At 34.2% G+C, this 22,096-nt stretch overlaps 1 protein-coding gene across 1 annotated transcript in view; it reads right to left on the reverse strand.

Annotated features, from left to right (window-relative positions):
* PKHD1 (PKHD1 ciliary IPT domain containing fibrocystin/polyductin) overlaps positions 1-22,096 on the reverse strand; it is a 433,649-nt gene that overhangs the window by 121,211 nt on the left and 290,342 nt on the right. The window contains exons 53-54 of the mRNA XM_054569476.1: positions 19,621-19,734; positions 16,681-16,768 (exon numbers count right to left, since the gene is read on the reverse strand). Of these exons, the coding sequence (XP_054425451.1) occupies positions 16,681-16,768; positions 19,621-19,734 (202 nt within the window). The remainder of the gene's footprint in view (positions 1-16,680; positions 16,769-19,620; positions 19,735-22,096) is intronic.

The following is a 22,096-nucleotide window of genomic DNA, read 5'->3' on the forward strand; positions in this document are numbered from 1 at the left end:
GAATCTACCAGCAATGCAACACAGATCACCTACTTAACTCCAAATGGAAAAGGAAATGCACTACAACCAACAATTTCCACCAGGGACATTAAAGATGGAATTCCAAAAGGCTTTTGCAAAAAATTTAATGCTAATAGAGTCAAATTTCTGGCTTACATGTATACAATACTAAAATAGCAAAGATATTCTGTGCCTAAGAAGTTCAAGAAAAAAGAACAAGAAAGAGTAAAATTTCCAGAGTTTATATATGCTGTCTATATGTGATTTCTTAAAATGGAAATTTCCTTCCTTTATTGGCAAACAGTTAAATAATGAAGGTATTTCAGAAAAGATTATTTCTTAAATTTTCTGAAGACCTGTAATACAATTTTAAGACAATTTATTGTCATCCATTAAAGCTTACATTTTATGGTCAGACAGATACAGTGTAGATCCTAGAGGTGCAACTTAATAGCTCTGTGACCCTAAGAAGTCACTTAAACTTTTTGAAAACTGACAATATTTAAAGCTTCCCTCCAACATCCCAAGGTTACTGTAGGGGTGAAGGTGTACACTCCTCCAGTGTGCTGTGTTCCAAGCATTTATATTGTCACACAATATAAAACAATGAGGGTTTTTGTTGTTTTCTTAACTCACATTTAATAAAATTTTTGTTCAGTCTTTCACTGCTGCCTAGCTCTTCCTAGTGAATATGTCTGTTTTATTCTCATTTCACATTTATTACTAACTTCAATGGCTTATGTTTATTTTAATTACATGCTTCTTTTGCTAATGACTGCATTTCAAAAAGCTTTGACAGTAAATGTTCATCCAGGTAACAGGTCTATGTGAAGGCCACTCAATTGTACAATATATATTGATTGAGCAAGTGGTGTGCACCATACACTATAGTAGGTGCTAGAAACATAATGGTAAGTGAAACATATGTCATTTGCATTAAAAAAAGACACTTTAGATTTTGACTAGTAGACACCCTTAAAGAGTCGATTCTATTGTGCGGTTGGGGAATTCACAGATATCTAGTATATAGTATTGAACTGACTGAAGTTCTTTGGCCTTCAAGAAGTCATCCCATAGGAATCCAACCCCCACTTCTGTTCCAGCATAAATTGATATAGTAGATATTCCTGCCTTGCAACTGATTTTGTACTCTTATATTTTATAGCCATTCAACTTTAATACTAATATTTAATGAAATACAACTGTCTAGCTATGTGAACCCTATAGCACCTAGCAATTTTCTAAGTGAAGATAAAAGGGAATTATTGAAAGTATTAGTCCAAACTTTATGTTAAAAATATAATTAAAATTAAGATGACCTTTTCCATGAAGTCTTCTAAAACTTTATGGGCTGATGATCATTTCTCTCTCCTCTATATTCCTAAAGCCTTGGGATTCTATAATTTTTAAGCATTGTACACAAATTGCACGGGAACATGGGCCTTTCCACTTTTATATCCATAGCGACAGTGGTAACTTCAGAGAAAATCGTGGTCCCAGAATCACCAACATAGGTGGCTTTGTTGGTTAATTATCAGTTTCCTTAAATTCTTTCTACATGCAGTCTTCTACATTTGTGGTTGCCTTTCTACCATTTGAAGAAATCCTAGCTCAAGGATTGCTTGGCTCCCAGCTGTATTCCATTCATTTTATTAATACTAATAAGAGTCCTATAGCTAAAGGGGAGAGGAGAGATACACCTAAAACAATAAATAAACAAAAAAATTAAAAGAACATTTTGCAACCTATTAGACCTAAATAAAAAACATATGTGAAGAGGAAGCTATTAATAATTGCTGAAGAAGCCTCCTGAAAGATAACTTTTTAAAAATGAAAACAAAAAATGAACATAGTTTCCTTTATTTTGGCCATCATGTTTTACCTAGTTCAGGGAAAATATACTATTTTGGTCAAAAACATAATTACAAAGAATGAAAAAATATGTTTCTGAATTTATATTAAGGTTTTCAAAACCATGTAAAAGGCATTCATATGTAAACACCTACAACTTAAATGAACTTGTTAACTAAACTTTATGGAGGTCTTAATAACAATAGCTGCATTTGACCACACGCTCAGAGTGTCCATAGGCCAAAATATTTTGACTAGAGGACTAGAAATGACCATAGACTTCTGAATTCTACTAATATTGAGCCTTTTTTAAAGATACAATTTAATTTTATTGTCAGAGCCATTGAGGGCCTTTACACTGCATTGGACTATGTTGGATACTGAAGAGCTAGAATCCTATAATGATGTGTATTTTGAAAATGACAACAAGAATAAACATCATTAATGTCAATTAATTGTCTATTGGACTCTATATTCTAATATTTGAACTACAAGGTCTGTCCAGAAAAAGTCCAGCCATTGTTAATATAGTGAAAACAGTTTGTGCAACATAGATGTAACCTGGCAGCCAAGGAGAGTAGACTGGGATGCCCATGCATGAACAATGACAACTTCACTGTACTAGTCAGCGGGGACAGTAGACACCACTGAGTGAGCATGTGTACTGTGTGGCCATTGCATTCAAAATGACTGAGCAAGTGGAGCAACAAATCTGCATCGAATTTTGCATTAGGCTTGAACGCTCCTCTGAGGAAACTATTTGGATGATTCAGGGGGCCTCAGCTATGGGCAACTGGTGCTTGGCAGCTTCATCATAACAACGTGCCTGCTCACACATCACATCCTGTGCAAAGTTTTTTGGTGAAACATCAAATCATCCAGGTGATTTAGCCCCCCTTCAGCCCAGATTTAGTGCCCTGAGACTTCTTACTTTTCCCAAAACTAAGATCACCTTTGAAAGGGAAGAGATTTCAGACCATCGATGAGATTCAGGAAAATATGACAGGGCAGCTGATGGTGATTGGGAGAACTGTGTGAGGTCCCAAGGTGTCTAGTTTGAAGGGGACTGAGGCATCATCGTACTAGGTACAATGTTTCTTGTATCTTGTATCTTCTTCAGTAAGTGCCTCCATTTTTCATATTACTTGACTGGATACCTTCTGGACAGACCATATGTGTGTGTGCACAGGTAATATATACATACTTTAAGCAGCTTAGTTGAAATTGTTAGGAAGCATATTGTCATTAAAATTATAAATTAGAAAAATCACATATTATAATGACTCAGATGGTGGGAAAATAAGCAGGTACTGGAGGGGAGACTGAAAGCCTTGTGGTAGATATGACGAAATCCTTCAGGATAAGTAGGGAGTATAAAGATAAAGACGAGACACAAGAGGACTTCTGGCCACTTATACCATTATGGAGCCAGTACAAAAGTTATTACAGAGAGCTAGTATGAAGATCTGAAATAAGAATTTAGCAGAATGGAGAGAAATAAAAAATATTCCAAACAAAGTATACTCAAAGAATACCAGCACTAATTTGATATACAAGATAACAGAATAGAAATAACCACTGATGATGATAGAATTAAAGGCCTGGGTCCTGTGAAAAAGTTAAGCCAACACATGATTTGTTGTTCAGTTCAAGATTATTTCTTTATAAATTACAGAATAAGTTAATAAATCACTTAAGAAACAAAAAAAAATAATAGGAAAAGGATTGGATAATGCTTTATCCATTTTTTTAAAAAGAAAAATGAGAATCCTTCTTCCAGTTTTCCTCTTCTCAGGAAGTTATACCACTCCTCACCCAGTTGCTCAGATCAAGAGTTTTATAGTAATCTTTGACCCTCCTCTTTCTCTTTTACTTAATCCATCATCAAATCACGTTACCTTTTCTTCAACAGAGATGTAACTACTTCTTTCCTCCTCCATCTAACCTAAGGCATTAGCATGTGTCACCTGAAAGACTGTACAATTATTGCAATATCTTAACAATTAGTCTCTCTGCTTCCACAATTGCGGCCCTTGACAGTCAATTCTCCACACCACATAAATCATATTAAAACATAATCAAACCCTGCCCTGTTTAAAATCTTCCAATGACCAGGGTAAAATTTACAACCTTTATTATAGGATTAATTGATAAAGTAACTATTTAATTTTAAAAAATTCATGATCACCTTTCAAGACTTACACTTTGGAATATTTTTTACTTCTCTCCATTCTGCTAAATTCTTATTTAAGATCTTCATATTGGCTCTCTGTAATTATATACTGAATATTTGCAATTGGTAAAAAAAAAATATATTTTTAATCTAAGGATAACCTCTCTTAACTGAAATCTAAAAAATACATTTTTGTTCATTTATCTCCCCAAATGTCAACTGCAGCAAGCAACAGAGGAGTATTTAATTTAGAGATATTTATATAATAACATATAACCAAAACATGTGTTTTCTAATATCTAGCTAAGCTCACTTTGGTTGGTAGTGTAAGAAATGTTTTTGTGTTCATAAAATGACATGAAATTTTTCCTCAGAATATTTCACTCTAATGTCCTTCATAAAAATACAAGGTCTGTCCAGAAGGTATCCAGTCAAGTAATATGAAAAATGGAGGCACTTACTGAAGAAGATACAAGATACAAGAAACATTGTACCTAGTACGATGATGCCTCAGTCCCCTTCAAACTAGACACCTTGGGACCTCACACAGTTCTCCCAATCACCATCAGCTGCCCTGTCATATTTTCCTGAATCTCATCGATGGTCTGAAATCTCTTCCCTTTCAAAGGTGATCTTAGTTTTGGGAAAAGTAAGAAGTCTCAGGGCACTAAATCTGGGCTGAAGGGGGGCTAAATCACCTGGATGATTTGATGTTTCACCAAAAAACTTTGCACAGGATGTGATGTGTGAGCAGGCACGTTGTTATGATGAAGCTGCCAAGCACCAGTTGCCCATAGCTGAGGCCTCCTGAATCATCCAAATAGTTTCCTCAGAGGAGCGTTCAAGCCTAATGCAAAATTCGATGCAGATTTGTTGCTCCACTTGCTCAGTCATTTTGAATGCAATGGCCACACAGTACACATGCTCACTCAGTGGTGTCTACTGTCCCCGCTGACTAGTACAGTGAAGTTGTCATTGTTCATGCATGGGCATCCCAGTCTACTCTCCTTGGCTGCCAGGTTACATCTATGTTGCACAAACTGTTTTCACTATATTAGCAATGGCTGGACTTTTTCTGGACAGGCCTTATAAATCAATTACATACAAATAAATTTAGAACTCTAATTCTGTTGGTGCAAGTTCATAAAGAGGTCCCAGTAAAATCTGCCTCCCTAACAATAGATTAGAAAAACTTACTAAACTGACTTAACATAAAGAAGATAGCAGATTAATGTTTAAATAAATGATTTGACTATTCTGTAGGTCAGTTAATACTGTAGTAACATCAACTTACTGGATTTGATAATGTTCTATGGTTATGTAATATATCATCTGGGAACACAGCATAAAGGATATATGAGAACTCTATTAATTTTACACCTTCTTGTGTCTGAAATTATTTCAAAATTTTTAAAGGTTAAAAAAAAGGCTATCCATAAGGTGAATACACTGAGATAATTCACATTACTCATATAAAGTTGTTAAAGAATGCTCTGCAGGACTGATACTAAGAAAAGTTGTTTTTAATATTTGTAATATGTAGAACACAATCAATAGAATCAAACAAACCTGAGTAAAAATTCAGCCTCAGGAAATTCTAGCTTTGTGAACTTGTAAAATTTATTTAAGTTCTCTAGCCTCAGTTTTCATGTCTGTAAAATGCAGATAATCATACTTACAGCATTGAGAGATTTAAATGAGATAATGCATGTAAAATGCTTTGTAGTCAGCCCTCATGATAAGAACTCAATAAACGGTAGCTAGTTAATCACCATGGATAGTTTTAATTAATAAAATTGAGTTTCTTTCAAAATAGCCTGTAGCTCAGTCTCTGAAGGAGGTTTTTAACACATTCTTATAAGAAAAATCCATTCATATCTTTCCTGCCAAATTTCAACTTGCTAACCTTATAATAACTGAAGTTTCTTATTGATCCCAATTTACCTACCTCACAAAGTCTCCTGACTGTAATAAAGGCACTTCAAACTCAACATGACCAAATCTGAACTCATAATCTTTTCCACCAAATTTATTTGTCTTCTAGTAAATACCACCACCATCCACTTACATAAGCCAGAAACCAAGAAAGCACCTCATACCCAATACATCTATGGATTTTATCTCCTGTCTCTAAATCTGCCCACTTCTTTGCCGCTTTAGCTGCTGACTATAAATTACACTTGATTGGACCTCCTAGATGGTGTCCCTAGATTCATTTTTTTACCCCTCTGTAGAAACATAAGAGTGACCTCCCGTCCATACTATCCTCCTAGAAACCTAAAACAGCTGTGCAATGCTCTTAGGAGGATTAAAACTAAAATTGTTGATATTCCCAATGAATCTGGCCCTGACCCATAACTACTCCTTGGAACCTTCTCATGCTCAGTCTCTGCTGTCCACATCAGCCACTGTGGCATTTCTTCAAGTCCCTCCTATTCATCCTTCTTCCCATCACAAAAATCTCCTCTTGGGTCTCTGCTTCTCAATCACCTGCCACTGGCTCCTCCATTATCAAGTTCTAAAAAATTAGGCTAGCTCCAATGTCATTTCCGGGCTCCAATTTTCTCCTCTACCTCTATCTTGCAGCATCATCCTCTTCCAAGATGACTCCCTGTCTTTTTCCCCCTGAGCCATACATTGCATATCTGGTTGTCTTCTTGACAACTCCACTTGGGGGTCTCCCACTTATCATGTCCCTGCCATCTGTCACCCTGTAAATCTGTTCCTCTTCCAATCTTCCCACCCCAATTCATGCTTCCACCATCCACTAGGTTGCTCAGCCTAAAAGCCCGAAGCACTACCCTCACCTCAGCGTTCAGCTCATTGGCATGCCTGGACAGCACCATCTCTCCTCTCCATCTCCAGCGCCTCCTCCATTTCCCTAGCCACTCCCTATTGGTACCCCAGCTTCTACTCCTGTCTCCAGAATTCCTCACCAATATGGCAGCTAGAGTGGTTTTTGAAACATAAATCATATTCCATCAATTCTGCTGCATAAAACATTTCAGTGATTTTCCCTTTGACCTCTCACAGCTAAACCAGGTTCCATATGACCTGGCATCTCTCACATCTAAGGCTGCCCCTCTGCTCACTCTGCTCAGCTGTCATGGCCTCCTGTATGTCCTGCAGCCCCGGAGGCCACCTCAGGGACAATGTTGGATGCCCCTCCTTTATTGAGCACTCTTGCTCATGTCATTGAACAGATGAATTACTCTTACCATCAGATCTCAGCTCCATTAAAAAAATTATTGATTTTAGAGAGAGGAAAGGGTGAGAGAGAAAGAGAGGAACACCGACTTTACCTTTCCAACCACTCATGCATTTATTCCTTGCTCTTTGCATGTGCCCCTACCAGGGATCAAACCAGCAACCCTGGTGCATGGAGACAACACTCTAATCAGCTGCGCTACCTGGACAGTGCTCAGCTCAAATTTCTTTTCTCCAGAGAGACCTTCTCTGTCCATTCAATCTAAAAGGGACCACTCTGTAAAGAACATGATTTTCTAACCACTTTGCTGTACATCTGAAACGAATATACAAAAATATTGAATGTAAACTATAATTTAAAATAAATAAATACATAAATAAATAAATGGAGCTCCTCACACCTCCAACTATTTCTGGTCATACTATCCTGTTTATCTCTTTACTTTTAAAATCTGCAACTATGTTGCTAATATTCCTGCATTTGATTATTATCTCTCTCCGTCCACTAAGGTATAAAGTCCTAGAGGGCAGTGATCTCTTCAACTTTGACTCTGCATCTCCAGTGCTTATAACCTGGCACATAGTAAGTACTCAACAGGCTATTTGTTGAATGACTGTATGCTATTTGCTCTGGCTAGAGCTGTCTTTTCACACACATCTGCCCCGACTCTCCTTAATAAAAGTCCATTCATTGTTCAGTTCCCACCTCTGAAATCACTCTTCAGGGAAGCCCCCTCTAACTTTCATTACTGCTTCAAGTGTCTATATTTTGTAATGTTTTAGAATCCCTCCTTCACAGCATTTATTACATATATAATTTTACATTTACTTTATATGTAATTTTACATTTACTTTACATTTATTTAATTAATGCTGATGGCAGAGACCATATTGATTTTTATTTGTTATCATCTCTAGGCCAAAGCTCATTGTTTGACAGGGGATAAGATTTGACAAAAATTGTGTCCAATGAATAAATAACAATGTTAAAATAACTACAAAAGTAATAACTACTCGATAAGGAAATTCTGTAGTGAGAGAAAGGCACACCGAAGCAGTAGCTACCTATCGTCTCGCCAACATGGATCCCTGCTGTACTGCGTGTCCCTCCAGACATTTTTCTACCCACATATGTGAACACAGAAATATTTTATTTTATGTAGACCTAAATTAATACGTAAATTATTTCCCACTGGAATGTCCGCAGCTCCTCCATTTTGTCAACCTGGAGTTCACTCTTTTTCACATTTGCCAATTTAAAATTGATAAGTGGTGTTTAATTTTGTTTTAATTAATACTTATTTTAATTCCAGTTTAAGAAAGAATATTTTCCACATGTTTGTTAGCCAGATATATGTCTTCTTTTTTGGCTCCTATATTCAGATATTTTAGTGATTATTTTTCTGATACATTCATATTCTTTTTATTCCTAAGGGTTTTTTACATATAAAAATATTACCCCTTTATCTGTATCTATTATATATTATAAATACTTTCTAGTTTATCATTAGCCTTTACATTTTCTAACGATGTGCAAAAATACTGATATTTTAATGTTGTCTACTGTATTATTTCTTGCTATTATGGTTGTATTTTGTGTTATGATCAGACAGATCTTTCCTAGTTTATTACATAACATTTACTTAAATGTTCTTCAAATAATTTTATGGTTTTGCTTTATTATATTTAATTTTTTAACCCATCTATAATTTATTTTAAAGGAAAGCATGTAGTGAAAGTCTAACTTTATATTGTTCCAAACCATTGGCTAATTATTTCAGCTCAAGTTTTTAACTACATAGAAATACTAATATTCATATTCTAGGTGATAATACTTATGTGGCTCCTTTGTTAGGCATTGTCTTATACTCTGGTTCCAGTTACAATAATTATTCACATTAAAGTATATATTTTTAAAAAAATAACTGATAATGTTTGATTACCTTCAAGTGTTTATTGTTCCAAAAGGCTTAGAATTAATAAGCCAGATACCAAATGCATACATTTAGTTTGTGATTAAAGTTGCATTAAATTTGACATCTTTAAAATATTGAGCATTTACATTACGCATCACCATCTATTCTCATCTCTTTTTTTTATTTTTAAATCATGTTTATTTTATTACAGTTGTCTCAGTTTTTCCCCCTTTTCCCTCCTCACCCATCCTACCCTGCCCCCCACTCCCACAGTCAATTCCCACTCTGTCCATGGGTCATTTGTACATATTCTCTATGCAGTCCTTTCTCCTTCTTTCCACCATTGTCCTCCTTCCCCAATCCCTCTGGTCACTTTCAGTCTGCTCCATGTTTCCTTGCCTGTGGTTTATTTTGTTCATTAGTTTATTTTGTTGAATAGATTTCACTTATAGGTGAGATCATATGGTACTTGTCTTTCACCAACTGTCTTATTTCACTTAGCATAATATTCTCCAGTTCCATCCATATTGTTGCAAAAGGTAGGATTCTTTCTTTTTTTTTTTTAATGCAGACTGGTTTTATTCATTTATTTTTTAAATGTCAAGATCCATTATAAAATATTAAAAAATTTAAACCCATTATAAAGTCTCAGCAATCATGACAGCTGCATAGAAATAATCAAGTAGATCAAAGAAATAAAATGAGCATTCTAGAAACAAACATATATATCTAACAATGTTAATATATGATTAAATTGATATTTCATATCAATGGAGAAAATAAGGCTTATTCAACACATGAGGTGCATGGATCACTATTCCCTGAAATAAGACAAATATAGACCCCTATTTCACATATTACACAACAAATATTCAGGTGGGTTAATAATCAATATGTAAAATCTAAGGAATTTTAGGCAAAAATACAAAATAATATTTTTCTTACCCTGAAGTAACATATTCAAACCCAGAAGCTATAAAGTAAAATATTGACAATATGACTATATTAAACATTTAAGACTATACAGTAATATTCATGTAAAAAAAGTTAAAGGACAAGTAATAGACTAGGAAAATATTTGCAACACATCTATAAAAGGGTTAATAGTTGTTTGGGGGTTTTTATTTGTTTGTTTGTTGTTTGTTTCGGGGAAAAAAATTCTACAAATATTTAATCAAAAAATGGGTAAAAAATACCAAAAAGCCATTTAAAGCTTTTAAAAAAGAATAATAGAAATAGGCAAGAAATATACAAAAACAGGTTTAGTTTCAACAAATAATAAATTAACTAATAAAATAACACATCATTGTCACAATCAGATTAATAAGTATTAAAAATATTGGTAATATCAAGTATTGGGGACTGTGAAAGGAGCTGAGTATTCATAGGCTCTTTTTCTTTATTTTCTTAAAGCAGTCCCTTTCGCATATATTGCATTGCTGGTTTGGTGGACACGTATTCCTTTAGCCTTCTTTTGTCTGGGAAATTCCTTATTTCACCTTCCATTTTCATTGAGAGCCTCGCTGGGTAGATCAGTCTTGGTTGCAGGCCTTCGCTTTTCATGACTTGGAATATTCCTTGCCATTGTCTTCTGGCTTTAGTGTTTCTGTCGAGAAGTCACCTGCTAGCCATATCAGGGCTCCCTTATATGTTACTACTTGTTTCTCCCTTGCTTCCTTTAGGGTTCTCTGTTTGTCTTTGATATTTGCCATTTTAATGATGATGTTTCTTGGAGTGGGCCTCACTGGGTTCCTCTTGAATCGGTCCCTCTGTGCTTCCTGGATTTGCGTGACATTTTCATTCCTCAAATTAGGGTAGTTTTCTATCATTACTTTTTCAAACAGGTTCTCTATCCCTTGCTCCTCCTCTTCTCTTTCTGGTATCCTATTTTACAGATATTATTATGTTTCATGTTGTCCTGCATTTCCCTAAACACCTCTTCATTCTTTTTGAGTCTTTTTTCATTTTCTTGCTCTTTCTGGGAGCTTTTTTCTACCTTGTCCTCCAGCTTGCTGATTTGATCCTCTGCTTCATCTAGCCTGCTTTTGATTCCTTCTACTGTGTTCTTCAATTCAGAAATTATGTTCTTCATTTCCTCTTGTTTCTTATTGATAGTTTCTATGTCTTTTTTCATGCTGATATAGTTTGCCGTAAGTTCCTCGTAGTTTCCCTGCAGTTTTTGTAATTCTCTCTGAGCTCACTGAGCTCATTGAGCTTCATTAGAACCGTTGTTTTGAACTCAATATCTGAGAGTTTACTTGCCTCTATTTCATTTAGTTCTCTTTCTGAGGATTCCTCCTTTCCCTTTGACTGAGGGGCGTTTCTTTGTCTTCCCATTATCTGTGAGAGTCTTATTTTTTGCTTCTGCTTCTTAAATTGATCTGTCTTGATTTCTGGACTTTGTGGTGTGAACTTCAATGGTAGAAGACAGCTGTTGTTTTTTTTTTTTTCTTTCTCTATCTGCCTCTGATGATGTCAGATGTTGGCTATAATCTTAGGCAGTCTGTAAGAGATTTTCAAGAATCTACTGTCTGTGTAGGTCTCCTTCAGCTGTTAATCTAGTCACTCTGCACTCAACAGTCAGGCTTAGAGACACCACAGGGTGGGGCAGAGTCCCTTCTGGGGGCAGGGCTATTGGGTCTTCTGCAGCTCAGGGGAGTGGTCTGCCTGAGCAGAGAGCTGCTGCTATGTGGGGGAGGAGTCATCACTGGGATCCTGCGAGCTACTCACCATTCTCTCCTCAAAGCCTCCATCTCCAGTCTCTCCCCCAGTGTCTCTAGACCACTCTGCACCCTCTTTAGCCAGGTATCTACTACCTGTGGCTGCCACTCTGTAGTCAGCTGTCAGGTTTTAGCACTACCAGGCCTAGACAGAGCTTCTTGGGGGAGGGGAGGGGCTTATTGGGTCCTCTCATGCTGTTGCTGCTCAGGGGAGTGGTCTGGATGAGCAAGATGGTTGCTGCCACATGGGGGATGAGTCAGCACTGCGATCCCGCCAGCTACTCTCCCAGTTCTCTCCCCAAAGCCTCCTTCTCCAGTCTCCCCTCAGGCATCTCCAGCCCACTCTGTCCCCCGCCTTTGCTGGAGGCCAGGGTAAGTGGCCGCAAACAAAAATTTATCTGGTAGTCCTTTAAACAGCTCTTTGCATCTCCAGCCACTTGTCTCTGGCAGAGAACAACCCTGCTGCTTTTTGCAGCTGTCGGTTATCTGTGTACTATTTGGGCTCTGGTGCTGTAGGCTGGAGATCCTTGCTTATGGTTTAGACCTCACTCATCTCAGGGGGATCCAATTGGCCGTTTCAATATCCTTCTGGTGCTGCCACCCATGGGCGCCCTGCCTGCTTCCTTAAGTACCACACTCCTTACTAGTTACATTGTGCTAAAGCTGATTCTTCTGTCTGTCTGAGGTTAAAAGGCTCCTCTCTTGCTACTGTTCAGTTGTTTGTTCCAGGTGATTTCTCCACAATTTAGTTGTAATTCCTGGTTGGTCCTGGGAGGAGGTCAGTGTGACTTCCACTCACTCCTCTGCAATCTTAATTCTCCTATTCTCATCTCTTTTTGTGCCTCTGATTAGTGTTTTATAATTTTATTTTTATAGATCCTATAATTTTCTTGAGTTTTTTCTAGTATTTTCAATTAAAATTTTAAATAGGATTTTAAATTATAGTTTAAAACATAATTGTTCACAAATTAAGAAGTTATTGAAATGTGTATTTATTTACTTCAATTGATACTTTTCCAGGTGGTCCTCTAGTTTTCTAGGAGAAAAATGCACATAATCACAAAAACATGACAGTTTGAATTTTTTTTAATAGTTACCACTAATGGGTTTCTTTTTGATACAATATACTGGCTAAAACTCTAACACTAATATTTAATGATTGTTGTAATATACTAATTTTAATGTTAATTTCCTATAAAATAGAAAATTGCTGTTCCAGAGGGGTTTTTATTATTTATTCTGTATTATTATTTAAAGCTGTGATTCTCAACTAATGGCTAAACTCTCTAGTAAAGACACATTTATTCAAAGGAAATTTCTTATAGTTCTAGTTTACTTTTTATTCAAAGAATGCAAGCTGAGTTTTATCAAATTATCTCTGTTTTGTACAAGAATGATTATATTCTTAATGATTATACCTATTGTGTAGATGAATTAAATTAACTTTAATTTGAACTATCTCTCTTTACTTGAATGACACATACTCTAATTATTTTATTTTCTTCTAATAAATTACTGGGTTTCATTTGTTGCATTTTATTTATATGTGGGTGTTGCCTCAGATTTTGTTAGGATTTGTTGTTTGTTGTTGTTAACTCTAGCAGCTGTTTTAAAATTATTTTATACTTGCCTCCTAAAATTAATTGGAAAGCTTCTCATATTTCTTGTACTATGGAATAAATTATGCAACATAAAAAGTTATAGTTGAAGACTGAAAGAACATATCATACATTTATTTGAACCAAATATATTTTTGGAAATAAATCTTTGATAACTTTATGTCTTTCACTATTATCATTGGTTCTTCCACTTTATTCTTCTTTAGCCAATAATGATAATTTATATTTCTATATTTAACCTTTTTAAAATTTCAAAATACTATATAGATAGCACATTTTACAGTTTTACATATTACATATTTACATATTACAGTTTTAATCTCTGTGGTATGTTATATTTGAATTCTCATTTCTTATTTTACATATTTTTTATGGCTAAAGTTATTAGAGATTAAACCAGTATCTCTAAAAAAATCTAAGTCTACAAATTTCCTACTTTCTAATTCACCAATTTATGCCTTTATCTGAACAAATGATTTCATTAGATTTATTAGTTATTTTGTTTCTGATTTCTCATATTGACAGCTTAGTTTGTTTCTTTTTGTGGAGTTTTTTGTTGTTGTTGTTCAACAATAAAGCTTTTAATGTGATGGCATGTTTGGCCATGTCTCATGCAAAACTCTCAATATTGTTTCTTCCCAACTATTAGGTTGATAAAGTTTTGATCTCCTCTTTGATACAAAAGTTGTTTAAGAAAAGGTTACTTTCGTATTTTTCTATTTTACAAGAGATTAAGATTTTTGGTTAAGATATTGTTTATATCTTTATATTTATTTTATTGTAATCCTATTCTATGTCATCTGTTTATTAACATTTATTAAGGTTTTAATTATAGTATGTATATTCTGGGGTAAGGATATGTATGTATAGATACATACAAATGAAATTGCCTTTATCATGTTATTTATATATTTTTATATTTTCTTTATTATTTTAATATAATTTAAAGATTAAAAACTGGAAGAGGTGAGCAAATTTCTTTCATTACTATTTTTGTTTCTGTCAATTTCATCTTATATTTCTTACAGATTTACTGTGCATATTTCTATGTTATTATCTGGTATAAAGTTTTCTTGGTATTTGGGTCTCTGGAGATTGCAGTCTTTATTAATATAAAATATACTTATTTGTCCAATTGTATATATTTAATTTGATATTTATTTTCCTTATGAATAAATTTGAGGTTCTTGCTTTCATTATTTATTTTAATGATTCATTTTATTCCATGTTTAGTTTAATTTTTTTTTCAGAATTGGTTTAAAGTTTTTGTCTGATAAAAAGTTATGATTATATTTGATTTATTAACCAGTTTTTTCCTATATAGTGTCACTTTTAACATATTTTCCCTTTATAACTGGCAGATTTATTATGTCGTATTTCTCTTGTCTTTTTATGCCTTTTTTGTTGCTTTTCCTCTGTTATTTCATTTTTTTCTTATTGTATTTTGTTACCGTATTTTGCCATGTAAAATGCACACCCATGTTCTGTGCACATTATACATGGGATTATTATACCTATGGTATGTATATAGCCAGTTTCCTATGGCTATATTCCCAGATTTTAAACTGAGATTCTTATCTGAGAATTATGACCTGTGGTTATTTTATGTGTCAGTTTGGGTAGGTTATCATACCCAGTTACTCAAACACTAATGGAAGTGCTGCTGCAAAGGTATTTTATAAATGTGGTTAACATCTACAATCAGTTGACTTCAAGTAAAGGAGATAACCTCAAAAATATTGGTGGGCCTGATTAATCAGTTGAAAGGCCTTAAAAGCAAAGTTGAAGCTTTGCTGAAGAAATTCTGCCTCAAGACTGCAGCATCAGAACCTGCTCACCTGCCCTGCAAATTTTGAACTTGCCAGCATGAATTGAAATGTATTTTTTATATACATTACATATGTATATATGTGATCTATACTATATATAACCAGTATCATTCATACACACACACAACCTAATAGTTGTATATATTTATAGAAATAGAAACCTAATATATCTAATATATTCACTTTTCAAATTACAATTAAAATTTGCCTCATTTTAACAACCATATTTACAGTATCAAATTGTATTTATTTCAATGTTTACCTTTAATGATATATACTTTATATGCCCTTACATGTATTTTTTTAATTTATTCTAATTCTTAAATTTTAGATTCAGTTTAATCTCTTTAGTAATCTCTCTATTGCATTTTTTTCAGTTCTTGCATAGCAGAAGGTATTTTGGGATTTTTTTTTAACTTTCACTTGTGAATAGAAACTTAACAGGGTGTCCATTTCCCAATTCATTGGTCATGATACTTTTTCTTCTTTAAACGTATATTGGTTTTATCTTCCTACATTTAATGATGTAAAATACTCTAAGATTAGCAAGCTTTATGCCCCCTCCTATTTTTTTTGTTTTGTTTTGTTTTTTACTTTTTTACTCTGTTTTTCTTTTATACTGTGAGGATTTGTAGTAGTCATTGTTCTTGGTGTTGATTTGTTCAAACTAAAGGTAACTATTCCCAAGTTTACTATGTGTATTTTGATTATAGTTTTCTTTATTCTTTCTGTTGTTGTTATTTTGGGTGCTTATTAAAAAGAACAATTATCTGAATACACTTTCTAATTTTTGTTTTCTATTTCTAATACTGTCTATTTTATTTTTTTATCTCCTGATCTTTCATTCTGCATTCAGGCCAATTCCATCAGGTTTTTCTTCATATTACCTATTCAGTTTGAGGCAGGATTAATTTTATTCTTTACTGCCTCTAATATAATATTAAATTCTGTTATTGGCTTTTAAATCTCATAAGATTCTTCACATGTTTTATCTCACTCTTATTTATTTTCACCTACCTCTTAAGTGGCCATCATTTCAACTCAGACTATTATGGTCTCACCTTATAATTCATCTATTATCTCATACAATTCATATTTTTAAAGATTTATTTTTAGCTGTAAATGTGTGTTATCTAAAATTTACTCCTTAAATAACCTGTATTTCTCCCCTGCCTTTTATTTGTTTTGTTCTTTCTCTGTTATGTTTCAGAGACTTCAAAAATCCTTTCTGGTTCCTTATGTTTTCATATATTTATCCTTGAATTATAATTATTAATCTAAAATTTAATTTTGTGTAATAACAAAATATCAAGCAAAAGCAAACTAAACCAAAAACTACATTTAAATCTTAATCTCATCCCTTACCTCTCATTGCCTGAGGAAATGTCAGCCCCGAGGCGTGTCCAGGACTTCTTAGGATAAGAACTGTGAAGCTGAACTTTCCCATAAATCCCTGAAAATAAGATGAACAACATTTGGATAAGAAAATCCTTCAGAGGTATTACAGAGACATGAGTAAAACTCATTAAGGGTTATTGTGTAAGATGTGTGATATAGAAATGATATATAAAGATGTTCACTTTATCAGAAAGAGAATATTTAAGTGCTCTATTTTCAGCAGGTCAAACGTATCTCAGACATAAAACATACTCTCTCAAAAGCTATAGAAAAAATTCATGCTACACCACATCTAGTAATCCAACAGTGGGGAAATGGAACACTCTAATGTCTAATTAGTTAGGTTTCCACCATTAAGTGACTCCACACCATTTGCAATTCTGTTGGAAGTTAACTGGTTTTGATATTTTATGTTATACACTAAATTTTCCAAAAGGAAAGAGTAATTTTATTTTCTGAGGAAAGAGATTTGGTGCTATTAGCTTTGTTTTCAGTGGTTAGAATGTGTGTGTGTGTGTGTGTGTGTGTATAATTACAGATATCAAAAGATAAATCTCTAGCTCCTTTGTTTCAGAATATAATTTATTTCAGACTCATGAATTAAAGTCTTACCAGGGACATGCTCAATGCAGCCCAGTTTTGTTCTTTCAGGTCTTCCCTCTTACATGCTTCGCTGCCACTTACAATCACAGGAAGCTCAGTTCCTCATACCCTAGTGGTCTAAAAATGTTTTAGGCATGAACCCAAGCAGTAATAAAATTAAGACCATGCATTCCTACGTATATATGAATATATTCATATATATTTAAATAGAAGTACTAATATTTTTTTTCCTGCATCCAAAGGACTGCCTGCATACCCCTGGATTGGTACAGCCCATTTTGTTGCAAATCATGAATTTTTTTTTATTTTTTTATTTTTTTTTATTTTAGTAGCATATTCATTCATTCTTTTTTTTTATTTTTTTTCTTTTTTTTTTATTTTTTATTAATTTATTTACTTTTTAAATACATTTGTCTCTGCCTTCCCCCGACCTCTTGAACTCTAAAGTTTTTATCACTTTTAACAGAAAATATATAAATAAGAGAAACAGACACCAGTAAGGTACAAATAACATGCCTTGAGTTTTCACCTTATGTGACTAAAAAATCTCAATTAATTGAAATCTAACCAATTGTTTATGTCAACATCCATAAATTTTTTCCATATTTCAATTCAAAGAAAAGTCCGAAGTTAATAAAACTAAAATTAGACTTAACGGAAATGTAAAAAATACTCTCACTTTCAGGATACATCCTGGAATCAATATTTCATAATAAGAGTCATATGTGTATAAAAGTTTTAAAAGATATCATCATCGTCATTATCATCATTTCAAAATTCCATCTTTTCCACTATTGGTTAAGTAAGCTACTCAGAAGGAGAAACATGAAATAATTTAGAAAAATTTCTGAAAACAAAAGATTTTAACAAAAACCAGTTTATTTCCATATAATGGATACAATGGATAATGAAAAATTTGAATTATCCATTAAATTCAATTGACCAGAAAAGCAGATTTCTTGATCATTCCCAATCACCAAGCATTTATTGTAAAATAACAGCATTTCTTATTGTTTCAAAGAAAGTATTATACTGAAAAAGATTAAAATTTCTCATTTACTTATAGTATCACAAAGTTTAAGCATCTAGTGAATCAACTATTTCATTCCTTATTCAATTTAGTATCAGAGGAAATTCCAAAAACACTAGTTTGTCCCTATGGCTGGAGCTGGGGACTCCTAACACAACAATGTGGCACTACATAGAACAGAGTGGACAACAGAGGCAAAAAAAGAGATTGAATGTTCCCGTTATGACCCATCTCATTTGTCAACTTGAAAAAAAACTAAAATATTATTGAACCTCATATTCTTAAAAAGATAAAATAAGTAGCATGTATGAAAAATCCTTTGGGAATAATAAGGCACTATCAAAGTATTACATGGCAAAGGCTACACATTCTGGAACTAGGCTACCAAACTTCATACTATCCTGGCATGATCGCTTCCACTTTACTGAGTCCTTGATATCTTATACAGCTAGTAATGACATACAGAGTAAATGAGAAAATACTAGAAATCTGATAAATAGCCTCATATCAATCCTTTAAAAATGAGTATTTGTGTGGCTCTTACATCTTGATTATACAAGACCAGTCACACTTTCTGTGCTCTTAAAATAAGATTTGGTATTGTGGCAGTATCAAATTTTTAAAAAGCAGTCAATAGTAAATGTTTCTTAGTAATCTATAGATCTATCAGTTTTCAAAAATTATATCTTCCATCACTACGTATTTGCCCCCCTTTATCCTTTACCACCCCAGCCCCCATTCTCCCTGGTAACCACCCTACAGTTGTCTGTGGCTGTAAGTTTTTGTTTGTTTTTCTTGTTTGTTCATTTGTTGTTTTCAGTTTTATATCCTACATATGAGCGAAATCATATGGTTCTTAACTTGCAATATACAGGTTATGTGTCATAGAAATGCACATTTGAAACTTATGTAATCTTTTTAATAAACATCACCCCAATAAATTTAATTTAAAAACTTAAAAATAAAAAAATGTAATGAAAATAAAATAAAAATGCATCAATAATTACATAAGACTTACTTTTAAGTAACATAGCCTCTTAATCTAGATTTTGGTGTCTGGCCAATCTGGATATGAATCTAAATTCTGACACTGTAAAGCTGTGTGGCCTTTGTCGTATTGCTCATCTCTGAGTCTTTCTTAATTTTGATATCTGTAAAATGAGCACTGCTTAAATTATCTAAAAAGAGTGCCTGGAATTTAGATGATCTATGGATGGTACTTTATCACACAAACACATATTTCATTTTTAATAAAAACTCTATTTTACTCTCACCAATTGTTCCTGGATCAATATGAATTCCATTGAAACGGTTACAAAAGACTCCCTCTGAGGCTCTCAGGAGAATCAGGAGCTTTTGTTCTTTTTGTAAGGGATTTTCCAAAGTACCTATTTACAAAGAAAAATAATATTTTAAATGAATTTGAAATTAAAAGAGAGAGAGGGAAATTGTGGTGCAATTTTAGAAATGCAAAGTAGATGTTATAGAGTAGACTATAGGGAGAAGAGCCTATGGTAACACAGATAAAATAAGAAAAGGGGAAAAATGAGACGCTGTAAAATCTGAAGAGGTTTAGATAACCATTCAGCAAATATTCACTCTTTTTTTTTTCATTAGACAAAATATACCCTCCTGACCTACTAATATTTAGCCTGGCCATGTGATTTGTTTTCGCCAATAAAATTTGGGTAGAAGTGATAGCAATGCTATTTCTGAGTTCATGCATGAAGTTGCTTGATAAGTTTTTAACAGATCACTTGCAATGATGTATTCTGCCATGAAAGGAGTATTATTTAAATAGCCTCTAGTTCCTGAATGAAGGAACAAACCTAGCAGACTTGAAGAAGACACATAAGCAATTCCACCTAAGTCTAACATAAATATTTCTTGTGGTATGCCACTGAGGTTCAGACTTTTTGTAACACTGTTACCACAGCAAAACCTGGCTGATTCATGTCTATGGTTGGATCTCCAAAGTGTTTTACATGCATTTTAGCATTTAATCCCCACAACAAACCTGAAAAGTAAGTATAATTCTTATCGCAATTTTAAATATTCACACATAACTAGGCTTAGAGGCTAAGGGGTATGTCCGTATTTATCCAACTAGTAATTTCACAGATTCTAAATTTGAACAATAGCGTGTTTATACTGTTTTGTTAAACAAGTAAGAAGCTATTTTCTAAGCCTAAATTCATTTAGCAGCATAAAGACACAATCCATTCAGGCTATAATAGATAATCAGTTGGGAATTACTTCTGACATTAGTTATTCCCTAGATGTAAACAGCAGAATTTGGTCACGTTTTTAAAAAACTGATTTTAGAGAAAGAGCAACAAAGATTGGTTGTTCCACTCACTTATGCATTCATTGTTTGATCCCTTTACATGCCCTGACCAGGGAACAAACCATCAACCCTAGTGTTTTCGGACATTGCTCCAACCTGCTGATCCACCCAGCCAGGTCACTGTTCTAGTATGAGAATTCTTTGGGGGATTTGCTAAAATAGCGGTATGGAGTATTGACCTAACAAAGGTTATTTTCTTTAAAAAGTGTACCTTAAAGTATATAAAATATTATTAAAAACTCAGTTTCTCAACAAGCAACGGGTAAAAAGATAGTCTTCAAACTACAGACGGGAGCAAACTGGTTCACAAAAGACATCTGCTATCAAACAAGACTTTCCAGTTTAGAAATTCTTGAAAACATAACTAAAAATGAGGTTTCCAAGTACAGTATGAAGTAAATGGTAAACTTAAAATTTCCCGGTTGTTGTTATTATTAAATGGCCTTTCAGGGGGCATAAAATCATCCTCCCCAGCTGGCACATCATGTATACCTGGTTAACCAAAAGACTCAATGTGAGTTTGCAGCTGGCTACATACCTTTCTTTACAGTCCAACCTTCACAGCCATTAGACTACAAGGTTAAGGTAAGACTCGGGGAAGGGGAGGTAAGTAAATATGCTTAGAGTTACACAGTAGGTCCAAGGGCAAGCTAGGATTAGACCCCACAACTTGGGTTCCCAATGAGATGCCAAGGTACGCACTAACCCTCCACTGAGTGACCAATGTATCGTCTTAGCCAAAACAAAGCTGTGTCAGGCAGGAGGAAGAAAAGCAGGGAGAGAGGGAAACGTTAAGAAAATGTGTGTGGGGTAGCTCTTATCTTATGAATACAAGTCTGTCCAGGGAGCCATTTTATAACTATGATTTCATTTATCTCATGAAGGGTAGTTTAGATTCTTGGAGGGAAATTGGCCTAGCACTAAACAGATAACAGGGAGAGAAAAGTAGAACAGTTTTTGCCCTACAGAAATGTCTGCAGCGTCCCACAAAAAGGAGTTCAGCGTTCCTCTAAAATCAGAGATTGAATCAATTATGCAACCCAAAACTGCAGCACATGTGGAGCTTCCACAGAAAATCTGGGCAAAATTAGTTAGCCACCGTCCCCCCCTCCCCTGAGCACCCTGTGGTCATTGGTATCTCAAATCACTGAGTTTGGATTTGTTTTTGTGATATGGGGGAAGGGAAAGATGCAGACTAGAAACTGAACACAAAGAAGGTAGGAGTGACCTAAGAGAAGGGAATAATGTACACTCTGTCTTAACATTAAAATGAAGTGTGTCTTAAATTTAAAAGCTGGTGAATGGAAAGCCCTTTCCATTCCACCAATAAGAGGCTGGGCTTCTTATTTTATTCTCACATTTAACAAAGAGAAAGGTGAGGTGCTCTCAGCAGCTTGGGCTTT

This window comes from Pteronotus mesoamericanus, unplaced genomic scaffold (genome assembly GCF_021234165.1).
Source record: "Pteronotus mesoamericanus isolate MK-2021 breed Mesoamerican mustached bat unplaced genomic scaffold, CSHL_Meso_final contig_20, whole genome shotgun sequence".
Taxonomy (NCBI): domain Eukaryota; kingdom Metazoa; phylum Chordata; class Mammalia; order Chiroptera; family Mormoopidae; genus Pteronotus; species Pteronotus mesoamericanus.